Here is a 13,198-nt window from a genome sequence, read left to right on the forward strand (position 1 = left end):
TTGCCGTTCTGTTCGGGGGACTGATATTTAGTGGTACGTTGAATAACACGGGATTCACCCTCATTCTGGTCTAACTCTGCTTCCTTTTCATTTTGAGACGATTTTGAGCAGAAATACAACACCTGTCAAACAGCGTGCCCTTTTTTCTTCAAAACAAATGCAGTCAAACTAAGAGGAAACAGACAAACTACACAACCACACAGTCAACAGTGTGCAGAGATGCTGCACCTTTTTCTTCCCGCCACCCCCCCCTACACCTAAACCAAAAAGTAAGACTTGGGGTGGAACACCGCTTCTACACCCCACACAGACATATCCCACCTGAAGCACCCTGGATGAAATTCGGGCGCCACCGTTTTCTGGAGCAAAGGCGCTGTGGCTCCCCCCCCCCCCCCCCGTAACCGAGATACCGAGACACCTGCGCAACAAGCCTCACCTGTGGTGGTGAAGCCGTTCTGATGGCCGGGCAGCGCCAAGGCGAACAGCCAGCCGAACAGGCCCCCGATGGGAGCCATGGGCATCAGGGCCCAGCCCAAGGGCTCCGGGACCTGGCTGATGGCGGTGTAGGCCCGGCCGTCGCCCACCACGATGTAGGCGTGCAGGTCCACGCTGTCCAGCTCCACGGGGGTGGAGCCCACCGTCACCGCGCCGCTCACCTTTCCGTTCACCCGCTGCGGGGCCCCTGGAGAGGGGGGAACGGACAGAACATCTCACAGCCCCGAAAAAATCCGGCACACGTATCGCCACTGTGGCTCGAACACGGGTACTGCAGGCACCGTTCTAACCAGGGTCAGTCCCAATGCAATTCGGTCAATTCAGGAAATGAAATTGATTTTCAATTTGTTTGCTTGAAAGTGCTTATAATGTTCTAAGGAGATGTTTAAACAGAGTCACTGAACATAAAATTAATTTCCGGAACGGACTGGTTTCAGGGAAAACGCCACCCGACCCTGATCCTTGCTCTCAGAGAGGTTTTTCTTTTTCATGCTGCTACCACGTCTGTTTCTTCCACAATGTCTGCTTTGACCTCGATTTCCAGGAATGAAAATCTAAGAGCCTCCATCCCTGGAAAACATTAGCAGTACAGTACAAGGGAGATAAACATCCACGGATGGGGTGGAGGGAGGTCAAGGGGACGCATTTAGGTCACACCGGGGGGTTCATCCTGTTATTTCACTGGCGTGGCAGAGCTCCACAAAGGATCCATGATGGCAGCGTTTGAACATCTTCTTCTTTCTCTGTGACTTCCCCCTGGCACAATGCCCACCAGTGTCCCTGCAGCAAGATTTCCTCCATGACCACATACTGCAACCACACAGCTCACAGTTCATCTGACACCATGGAAAACCCCGAAGGAGAACGGACAGTCAGCAGACAGCCGCTCTTTTCTCCGTCTCGCGGCACATCTGGTAACGGGTTTTATTTAGAAAACTCTCTCAATCCAGCGTGTTGAGACATAGCAAGAAGGGTTGGTTTGGTGTCGACACGTTAAAAACAGGACTTTCAGTGGTTTTCAACGGCATGGTGAACACATGCGGGAATGACTGTGGAGAGAATTGAGGATATTGACGCTCCGTCTGAATGCGAGAAACCTGCCGCTCGCATGCAGTTAGCGGGCGGTTCAGCCTCACACAGCAGTCACACGGCGGAATGAAAGGCCCGTTTGAGGACGCGCGGCTACCTCAGAGGCGCTGATTAAGCAGGAAGTAACGGCGCGCCTGGGGAACAGGATGACGTTGTTGTGTGAGCTACAGCTGGGAGGAGACCCCGCCCGACAGCTCAAAAAACAACGAGCGAGTGTGTGTGTGTGTGTGCCTGTGTGTATGTGTGTGTGTGTGTGTGTGTGTGTGTGTGTGCCTGTGCGTGGGCACGTATTCTTTACAATTCACACCGGTGAATAAACAATGTGACTTTTTGACACTACTTTGCTGTACCACTCCAAGGTGCTAAGAAAGGTGAATAAAAGTATCCATTTTCTTTTTAGGATTCACACTGGTCAGAAATTGCGGCCACGTTTACCCAGTCAGAGATGTCTCTGTAAGGGCTGCCCAAGTAGGGGATTTTTACTGCGACTACAAACAGGTTCATTTTAGGTTCACATCCTTTTTTGGATCTTAGATATAATTAATGCCATCTGGCAAGACATTCTGCCCTACCAGTGTAGCTACAGCAGTAGATTAAATTATACATGGTCCACCTTAGTTCCGTTCCTTCAAAAAAGCCATCACGCAAACTATGCTCTCCTTTATCTGATGTTAAGAGAAGATTAACATATCAAAGTACTTTCATTAAAACATGAGACGGGAAAAGGTATAAATGGATAAAGGACACTATTATAAAGACTACAACACATCTTCAACAGCTCCTTTCGAACCCAACGATAGCTCTGACAAAGTATCCTTCACCAACGTCCTTTGTACACATATACATAAACTGTCAGCTTTGTTGTTGCTTGGATGATTAAAAATCTTAGAGCAATCTTGCCTAAAATGGCTGCTATTAAACCTTACTGCTCACAAACAGTTAGAGCAATGGTAACTAACCCCATTCCTGGAGATCTACCGTCCTGTAGGTAGGTTTTCACTCAAACCCTAACAAAGTGCACCTCATTCAACAGCTGGAGATCGTTGAGACGCTAATGAGCTGAGGTGCCAACGAGACAGGTGTGTTAAATTAGGGTTGAAATGGAGGAAACCTCCAGGATGGTAGATTACATTACATTTTACATTACAGGTTTTTAGCAGACGCTCTTATCCAGAGCGACTTACACAACTTTTACATAGCATTTTACATTGTATCCATTTATACAGCTGGATATATACTGAAGCAATGCAGGTTAAGTACCTTGCTCAAGGGTACAACGGCAGTGTCCTACCCGGGAATCGAACCTGCGACCTTTCGGTTATAAGCCCAGTTCCTTACCCACTGTGCTACACTCCGTCCTACAGATCTCCGGGAGCAGGGTTGGTCACCAGAGTTAGAGGGGGAAAAACACTCGCATTCCACATGAGCGCCCAAGTGGCCACAGGGACTTTTACGTTTACCCGTGAACCTGGCGACTTGGACCACAGAGCCCCTTTCACCGCCGGGAGGACTCACCGTCGGGCAGGCAGTGTCGCCCGTTGCCATAGAAGCCCGTGCTGCAGTGGCAGCAGAGGCCGGAGGGGTAGTCGGTGCAGAAGCCGTTCTGGGAGCAGTGGTGCGGGAGCCTGGCGCAGGTCTCTTTGCTCTCCGTGCTGTAGTGTATCACTGCGAGGAAAGGAGAGAGGGAGGGGAGGGGAGGTCAGAGATGAAGCCTCTCTCTCGGTGCTCCGACACCACGGCGGGGGGAGGGAAGAAGGAGAAAGAGTGAGGCCAGATTTCTGCCGCACTTCAACGGGACAGAGAGGACAGAATGGGGAATGGGAGGGGGAGATTGCGGAGAGGAGGAGGGGGGGCAGGCGACGAGTGTCCGGTCTGGCTCAACACCCCAAGGACAGAGGGACAAAGAGGGGCAACAGAGCAAAACAGGACTATCTATCACCGGGGGACTGAGGGAGTCGAAGCTTATCAAGGCTGCACTCTGTCCTGCAACTGAGGCACACATTTGAGTTACATAAGCCAGACACATGTGGAGTAGTGGTTAGAGTGCTGGACTTCACTCAGATTTATTCTAAGCAGAAATCAACAGTGAGCATGTGTGCTTAAGATCTCAGCTCTAGAGCAGTCAGAAGCAGTTATTGTTGAACAACCACTCAGAGTCTTCTCTGTGCCACAACAAAAAAAGCTCATCAGTTCTAAGAACTGCACCGCTGTTAACAGTCAAATATGAAACAAATACAAAACAAACTCCAGTTCCCTAGACATCTGTTTCCTTGGCTTTGTGACTCAATGTCTGGAAATTGCCTGTTCTCAGACGATGCGTCTTTGTGTATGAATAAATATCTAAATTGTTTGCTAGCATTTCTTCCACTAAACCCTTGCCCTTAACAACAAAAATGGCAGCAGGCCAACCCTTGAATCTGTCAACACTTCAACTTCAGTTGAATTTGCCAAGTTTGAAAAAAAAAAAAAAAAAATACTTTTTTTTTTTTTTAATCTCACAAAAGGTTTGAGAACCCAGGCGGTCAGACCACAGACAAATTCGGTGAAGCTTGCATCTAAAATACACCTTTCATTTTGGTTTGAAGGTAAAAAGCTAAAAAAAAAAAAAGTAAATTCCTGGCGGGCCACAGGTCCTGCAGATTTTTGTGGTTTCCTTTTAGTCAGCAGCCAACTTAGGCCTTGGCCAACCACTAACTTAGATACTGAAGTACACTGAAAAAGGAACAGCCACTGCAGACATCCAGTATTTAATTTCCTTCACAGGCCTAAAAGGAAAATACAATGAACTAAGGAAAAGCAGGCTCATTTTTTGTAAAAAAAAATTGAATAATTGGAATTTTGGCTTTTTGCTGAACTTCAACAAAAAGGTATCTGCTGAAGTTCCGTGAATCCTGGTCAAGTTAGCTGTACCAGCTGTAGAAATATCCCCCTTCTCTGGAGGGTCATATGTTTCGTGAAGACTGTCCTGTTGCCATACCGACTCAGGCTCCCCCACACTGCTTACCCCCAGAGTCGAAATTCACGTCCTCGTCCACGCTGACCACGTGGTGGTCGAGGCCGTGCGGTGGCCTGCTCTCCAGGAGGGGGGTCCCCTCTCGCCCGGGGAAGGCCTCGGACCCGGCGCGAGGAGGGGGGTGCTGATGGGCGTCCTCGCGGGGGAGGTTTCGGGGCTCCGGCAAGGGGTACTCCCCGGGGCCCGAGCCCGCGGACGAGGGCGGCAGCGCTTCGGGGTGCCGGGGGTCAGAGTTCAGCGGGAGGTCCCCGCCGTACGGCTGGAGGCGCGGCTGGTCCGGCAGAGCCTGCGGCTCGCGTACCCCGGTGAGAGAGGGGCGGAGCTGGGTGGGGCCGTGCTGCACCGGGCGCAGGAATTCGGAGTCGGGCTGGACGGTGGGGTAGTCGTCGTCCGTCGGGTCATAGAAGGGATCGTCGGGGTCTGGGTAGTCCCCCTCGGGGTACTCGGGGGTGGTGCTGTGCCTGGGGTCCCGGCCCATGGGAGGGGCCGTGGGGACCGGCCCGCCCAGCGAGGCCGGGACCACGTTCTGGAAGGAGAAGCCGTTGCCAATGTGGAACAGCCAGACCCCGGGATCGCCGGTGTTCCCCAGTCTGGAAGGAACGGGACAGTTAGGGCCAGGAGTCACCACAGAATGCTTCACTCTTTCACAAACCGCACGCGTTCAAGAAACAGTCCCGGCAGGTGACTGCCGCGGCCAAATTTAAGCAGAAATCAGATCAACCTTTCTCTTTATTTTAAAATGTCGATTAATCAAGCAGACCACCGTTTGGACGGTGCGGGGCGGGACGGGCGCTCACTGGTAGAGGTGTTTGACGCTCTGCTCGTTGCTGGTGAGGCTGTAATAGGGCCCCTCGGTTCGGGAGAAGAGGAAGTAGGACACCTCGCCCCTGCTGAAGCCCACTCGGGCCGAGAGCTCCAGCTGAACGTTGTAGGACTCCTTGGGCCGGGTCCCGAAGAACTGCAGCCCGTCCTCGGGGTACAGGAACAGCGCGTAGGAGTCCGTCTCATCGTACCCCAGCACCACCTGGAAGGTGTTCACCTGCGGGGGCAGAGAGAATCGTCACATCACCCGCAGGGTTCAGCCATTTTGATTTGTAAACTCTCTGGTCCAGCTGCACTTAAAATATGTCAGTATTTCCGTTAAACACTCGCTGGGTTCAGAAGTGATGAGTTAGCAAAGACAGTCGGTTAGGACAGCCCAGTTATATGTTTAAAACAGGATATGTTCTGACATCAACGTGTTTTTCATTGTGCATATCTCAATTCTTTTGCAACTGCCATTTTACCAGTGACCACTTCACCAGTGCGAAATAGCCATCAGCACACACTTAGCCGCTACGCGCACACAGACCCTCGCACCCTCGCATCCAGCCACTTCCCTATCAGTAGACACTGGTGTTCACCGCTCTTGCTCTAGTTCATGGGATGCGCCCCAAATTCCAGGACCGAATCCTGGCCGTGCCAGTGCTGACTGTGGCCGGTAGCTCCACAGGGACACACATGAATGTGAGCATTCCCAGAGTAAAGGAGGGTTCAGTCGGCAGGGCTCTGCGTGTCCTCTTTCCCTAGCGAACCTCCGCTGGTTGACCGGACGTCTGCAAGCCCGTCTGTCCAGCTGCAGTAATGGGGGGCTGATTTACATGGGTATTCCCTTCTTTCGCTAAGGGGTGTGGGAACACTCCTGTTAGGGGTCCTGTTTTTCTCACCCTGGGAACCAGCATTAACCTCACATCACTCTCAGCTCCTCCTAAGGTTTTAACGGCCACTTACAGCGCACAGTGCTAAACAAACTTCCCCTAAAAAAGGTCGGCCTGGATGTTGCCCTTCCCAGCAGCTCCCCTGGTTTTACAAGCCAGCAGCTCACCTCACCGAGCTGTGGGACAGTTCCAGTCTTTCCAACAAGTTTATGGAGCTTTTTTTAAAGCCATCCTGTCCCACCCCCCACTGTTTTTCACACCCCGTTTAAAGGTGGCCTGCACATCCACTGGAGCCGTAATTAAAAGCGGTGCAAAAACCACGGGTCCTGAAGTCCCGCCTCGGCACTTCGTTAGACAGCTGCTCTGCTCTCGGTGCCATCTAATTAAACCCCCCCCCCAGAACACGGCTTTTTGGGCCCGCGGGATTTATCTTAAATTGTCAGACATGACGGACTAACTCTGTGGCCACCCACCGCCTCCCCGGCTGAGGTTAATGCAATCTGTGAACAAGGGGAACATAAGTTACGATCATAACCAACCCCCTCACCCTCACCCCCCCCCCCCCCCCGCCCTTCCCCCCACCCCTCAGAGAGTCAGGCACAGCGTGAAATACCTTAATCAATCCAGCCTAATCCCAGCAGTTCAGAATGAAGCTATCACCCCCCAAAACAATGTCCCAATGCCCTCACCCCCACCCCTAGGGACACTCCTGCATCTGGCTCAGAGTACCACAACCCCCCTCCCCCTCCCCCCCTCCCCACCCCCCCCAAATTCCACAGCACAGCCCCCAGCCTCCAGCCTCACACTCTAATTACCACACTGCCTCCGAGCGGGGCACAGAAACACACCCATAAGCAAGATCGTTTAAAGATGTTGTTGTAAATAATTAGGCTCCCACGTGTGGCAAGACCTGGACAGGCGAGACAGTGTCCAGCCAGGAATGGCAATGCGAGGGCACAGCGCTGTACAAGATGGCCGACGGAAAGCCAGACCTGCTCATTGGGAATTGTGGCAGCCTGTTTGTTTAAAGCAGCGACAAGTCCACAAGATCTTACTGGATGATGGGCATCTGGAGGAGGAGGAGGAGGAGGAGGAGGAGGAGGAGAGGGAGCGGGGGGAGCGGGGCTGTGGGGCTGTGGAGACCCACAGCCAAGATAAGTTCGTGAAGACAAATTAAGTTAGTGAAGACAGATCCCAAAGGAAAACACAAGGGATCATCTGCAGTTTTTCCACCCCAGTAATGCCAGCTATTCTGCTGAACTAACCCACTTTAAAAAATAATGCATGCACTACAAAGAGATGAAAGGCCCAGTAAAGCAAAGCTAAACAAAAACAGAGCCAAGACGGTGTGTAAGGACTGATGTCTCGAACATACAACCACGGCGTTGGAACACCTGTGAGACTCTAGTGCATATTTCTATTAAACGGCCATTAACTCCACTGAATAATAAACATGTTAGGGACTGCAGCTACGTGAGTCACCCGTGTCTGGGAATGCAGAGACAGCAGGGGAAACCCTCAAGTCACATTTGAAGGGGTGTGTGAGAAGAATCTCAGCGCTGTGGCGCACGGAGTCGGCCTTTCTTAACATCAACTCTGAAACAGAGCAGCTGTACTCCAGCAGGAGGGTATGGGACCCACCAGCAGGGCTGAAGTAATTTATTTGTTTCCACGAGTTCTCATCTCGACTCTTTGTTGTTTAGAAGCAGAAGAAAATGGGGGGGGGGGGGGGGACAGTAGGTAAAGATAAGGAAGATGAGTTGTACCTGATTCAGGAAGACCCACTGCCATACATCATAGCCAGAAATATGCTAGTTATTTTAACAGAACGAGAGTGGTTCATTTTCTCTGACTTTGTCTACCATTCAAAAATAACCTTGAAGGTATTTTAAAAGGCAATCCATTCTTCCCGGGAGACCTCAGTAAGACAAGAGACCAGAACTGAGCAGGTAGAGAGAACAAGTCAATCTGGGATTTTGCTAAATAATGTCGATTTGTGCTTGCCTATGAACGGGCGGCTCACCGAGTTGGCTGTTCCCAGCTCAGCGTGCTACAGGACTTCTGAGGGAAATCTGGGGAAACAGACTTGATCCCTCGTTTCTTTCCAGCAGCTGAGCAGCAGCAGCTGCAGACAGCTTGACTGCTCACCCTGCGCTTTGTGTCCACAAGACTAGGACACTACCAACCAGCTTGGAAAAGAACAAGTCGGTGCTTTAGCAAACGGTTTGACTGTCTTGCTCGTTTCACACATTTTTTCAAAATGAACCGTTTCATAAAGAGCATTTTAATAACCCTCCAACAGAGCACACAAAACCCACACGTTACACATCTTCAAAAGACGATATCTTTGTGTCATGTAGCTTCAATAAAGCATTGCACATCCTGTTTGCCGCCAGAGAAGGGGAACCCCCTCGATCGCTGAGACTCAGCTAAACGTGTTTTTGAAGAGCTTCGTTACCAGTGCAGGGGTGACTGGCTTATTTATTTGTGACAAATAAATAATGAAAGACAATGTTTTATTTTCAGCGCAGCTCTCTCTCAAATTTCTCGGATCGGGCCAAAAACTGCAACGCCAACAACAGTAAAGCCTATTCATTTGAGCGCATTAGAATAAACGCGCGGCACAGAATATTCTGACCCGCGTGCTTGTCTTCCATCGGGGCTGAAATTGATCCATTGGGCCCCCAGGAAAACAACCCCAGACCTTAATGAACGATTCAAAAAAAATTATATTTTTTGGAGACACTCAGCTTTTCATCCCGCGAAAGCTGTTTGGGCTCCCTGTCCTCGCCCTGCTAACAGCTGACCAGTTTAAAAGGCCATTATCTGAGATCACGCTGAAAGACACGCCACATACATTCTGAAATCCCTCCCTGTTTAGAAGTTTGTGCGCAGGCCAAAGTTTCCAAAGCGTTCAACAATTAAGGTGGGACACGGCTACCTGACGCAGTCGACATCGGTAATCTGTTTCAAATGGAGCTTAATAATCAGTAAACGTGCATTTATAAAGCCCACTTAATAACGCGAACAGCACACACTACGTAAACAATCCTGAGTATCAGTTTATCTTTGACTCCTTAAACAAGCAGCTGTGTGTACAAGACCAATTTCAGTTGCTCACAATAGCTTGCTTGTGTTGCTTGTTTGAGTGCAGCATAATTTATTTCACCTAATAGATTAGTGTGAAAGCCCTCTCATTATTATTATTATTATTGTTACTTCTGGCAGCAGCCTCATGCAGATTTCCTGTGAACAGCACAAGCCTTGCATTTGAGCAGACCAGGACATGGTTTTTTCTCTTTTCCTTATGTAAGCACTTGCATAGCGCGAGCATATTGCTCTGCGGTGTATCCCAGAACAATGGTGTGATCGGCTTAAACTCATATCTTTCTTCAGGATCTCACTGGCACAGTTACAGAGGGATATGTTATCAGATTAATTTGAGCTGCTGACACAATGTATCTTTTTTCCCTCTGAAGAAAACTTTTGCCGATGCACTTTAAAAATTGGTCTCAGTGAAAGATGAAACAAAGGTGTCATTTACATAAACTTGTAATAATGCCAATATTACAGGCTTGTTTGACTTCTCCTGTTTTTTAAATTTATTTAAACAACACATGACTATATATCGTGGAATGATTAACATTAAGTAATCACTAAAGACAGGTTCTGTGGGACACGCTTCTGAGATGGGGTCAGCATGTGGTTGTGTGGGGTGAGGGGGGTGCGCTTGGGTGGGGATGCAGCTGATGACCTGCCCTGATTACCTCTGACCCATGAGAGAGGTCACAGTGCAGTCAAAGCGCCCACAACCACGGAACGGACAGACCATTTTGTACTCTCACCCTATTGGACGGCCCAGAGTTACGGGTCAGCTCCTCGTAAGCCCCCACGTTCTCCCAGGTGGCGATGACCGCGTAGGAGGGTGTGAAGCGGGCATCCGGGAAGCCCCGGTTCACTTCCTGCGCAATCCGGTTGAGCACGCGGGGAGATTCCTCCAGCCGGTAATAGATGGCCCCTTTCCCGCGGCTTGTGTCGATGTCGGCCAGGAAGGGCGCGATGACGGGGAAGTCGGTGGGGAAGCTGTCGTCCACATACTGTTTCTCCATCGGCAGGTCTTGGGTGGATATAATTCCGTTTGTGGCCACCTGAGGACGGAGGGGAGGGAATTACGTTATGTTGATCATTTAACAGCATCTGGACAGCACAGTACTTAATGCTCATCGCGCTGTATTTTCTAAGGGATATTGGCAACTCATATTTTCATTGTTCACAACTGCCTGAAATGTTATCTTTCAACACTGCTTAAATCCTGCCCGTTTTTTTTTTCTTCATAATAAAATATTAAACTTCTAAACATTTCTATGGAAGTACCATCTGTTCGTGAGTTTTAGTTGGCAACTGATACTTGCCTGTTAGAGTGGGCAGTAGATTACACCCTGCTAACTGCCCCACATAAAATGTTTTAAACGAGTTACTTTACATCTGGTGTGAGGCTACGATGACAGCTTTACTATTCCATCTCGCGAGTTTAAGGACTTTTGCAGATTCCCAGAACACCACAGATGTCGACAATCGATCGGTTAGCGCAAGAAAATCGGTCAGTCCAACTCGGCTCGTGCGTAAACCCTTTTGGGAAATCCCCACGTGTGGTTTAATTTAATAATGTTTAACAGATAGAACGGAAGTTGAGTACCACGGTCTGAAGAGAAAGCTAAACAGTCCATAGCCGTTTTCCTTCGTGTGGGTTATTCTGGGTCACAGCATACAACTCAACGCATCCACTCTGAGGGAGGTACGAGTTCCCTGAGTTTATCTCAGGGTATAAGTTAGGCTTCTGCACTTGACTACAACAGAATGATAACACCATAATATAGAGTCCGGCTTAGAAGTCCGATTAACTTGATCAGAGAACTTGAAGTTTAATATTTGCAATTCTACTCACAGTGTAGGTATGATACCTATTAGGCATACTAAATAACCGCTTCATACACACTTTTGTATATTATATCAATGTGTTTTTTCTTCTTCTTATCTTCAAAATTCATTTGTAATTTTTAAACTAGTTCTTTTTATTTAATATATCATAAATAGGCCAGCAAGTCGTTCGTTCGCCTTCAATAGATACGTGTTGCAATGCACGTGCGCAGAATATTGGCATAGTTCACCAGTGGTAGCCTTCCTTCACAACATGTATAGTAACTTAAATGCTAAAATACACAGTGCCCCATGTCGAAAATATAATGTTCTATATTTGATTTACTTACGTATAAATCACTGAACTGCGCTTCATAGAAGAACATGGGCTTCTTTAGCTCGAGCGCTTTGGAGGTTTCATCGTCGCCCTCCTGAAGAATTAAATCGCCGTTGTCTGGCCCATAGGGGAAAATGTCTTTCCTTTGGATGGCTGCTACAAAATAGACAGTCCATGAGAGTTTGAGAAAAAGTATTGTCAATTTCATCCACATATTCATGGTGCGGCTAAAATCGACGCGGCATTGATCAGGAGGAAAAAATTCGACTTCACACCCTGAACGAGCGGGGATTCGACCAGCGGCGGACGAAGCTGATAAGAAGCTTAGGGGATCTCAATTTCTATAGGAATTTCAACCCACATCAACTTCTACCCCTGACCCAAGTACTCAAGAAAAGTAAAACAGGAGGGATCTAGTGGGACAGTAGCCGCTGATTGGCTACATTGCTCCTGACTGGCAAGACACTGGACACCATCTGGTTTTCATTTTAAAAATCTAAAGTTTTTTTTAAATCACTCACAAAAGAGTTTCTCATAGCTCCTTGTCCGCCTCGATGCGAGCAAACGTTTTAGTCACTGTAGGAGTGGAGGGTCTGTGAAAGCTCATATTTGATAAAACTCGTCTCTTTTGACAATATCTAAAATTACTTAGTCAATTTATACAGTTTTTAGCGCGCTTTGCGCATTAGAATGCCCTTACGTACGCGGTTCGGCGATTAGACGGGACAAATTCTAACCTCTACTATAAACCGCAATTGTAAATATCCCATGTTCTGAAGGCGCAAAAGGTAAATGTATTAATATTTTATTAGGCCTAGACTAGGAAGTCGCACTGAGTTTTAAATCAATTCAGTTAGTGAAACAAAGCAGGGTAGGCACAAATGAATAAAATCAGGTATGAGACACAAGTCAAAGTAATACAAAAAATTTAAACAGTATTTTGGAGAATTTGTATCTTAATAGTAGACCTAATAGTAGCCTACATTAAGTAGTTTCTTATCCTTGCTATGTATAAGCCAGATTCGACGCTAAATGAATTAGACCAAAATGAGAATGTCATTGAAACATTATTATTATTATTATTATTCAGACAGAACACAGCGATGCAACATTGGCCACTGCACGGGGTATTTCCTTCGTTTCTCATGGAATTCTTTAGACTCCGTTTTCAGGTAATTGGCTTGGAAGTTATTATCACATCATTAACAATATAAGTCTTATGCATGTTCATTTATTTATATGTAAACAGTTTTTTTGGAGAGAGATTATAATTTGAACGTTTACATTAGGAATTGTAACCAAATTATAACTCGTGAAATGATTCATTTCTATTGAAATGAAGACGAAAGAAAATTCCTTTAGGTGCGCAGCGCCGCCTTGTGGCGCTTTCTGATTGAAGTGCCGTCTGAATCTCAAATAACCGTAATAGCTGTGTTATAAATAGTACAGGCGCCCCAGGAATTCAGACTAACAACTGTTTTTTTAAAGTTTTTTTTTTTTTTTTTTTGAAAGGGAAAGGTCTTAGAGCATTAAGAAAGGTGCCTGCAAAAATGAGAAAAGTAGAATTCTCCAGAATACCACACGATGGCAATCTTACCGAACAAAACGAATTATTATTATTATTATTATTATTATTATTATTATTATTAT

General features: G+C 47.8%; 1 protein-coding gene across 1 annotated transcript in view; it reads right to left on the reverse strand.

The window, feature by feature from the left end:
- nid2a (nidogen 2a (osteonidogen)) overlaps nucleotides 1-11,945 on the reverse strand; it is a 28,754-nt gene extending 16,809 nt beyond the window's left edge. The window contains exons 1-6 of the mRNA XM_064321158.1: nucleotides 11,562-11,945; nucleotides 10,140-10,442; nucleotides 5,395-5,636; nucleotides 4,589-5,187; nucleotides 3,100-3,249; nucleotides 437-682 (exon numbers count right to left, since the gene is read on the reverse strand). Coding sequence (XP_064177228.1) covers nucleotides 437-682; nucleotides 3,100-3,249; nucleotides 4,589-5,187; nucleotides 5,395-5,636; nucleotides 10,140-10,442; nucleotides 11,562-11,768 — 1,747 coding nt within the window. The 5' untranslated portion in view covers nucleotides 11,769-11,945. The remainder of the gene's footprint in view (nucleotides 1-436; nucleotides 683-3,099; nucleotides 3,250-4,588; nucleotides 5,188-5,394; nucleotides 5,637-10,139; nucleotides 10,443-11,561) is intronic.
- Nucleotides 11,946-13,198: the final 1,253 nt, after the last annotated feature.

Source organism: Anguilla rostrata, chromosome 1, assembly GCF_018555375.3.
Source record: "Anguilla rostrata isolate EN2019 chromosome 1, ASM1855537v3, whole genome shotgun sequence".
Classification (NCBI taxonomy): domain Eukaryota; kingdom Metazoa; phylum Chordata; class Actinopteri; order Anguilliformes; family Anguillidae; genus Anguilla; species Anguilla rostrata.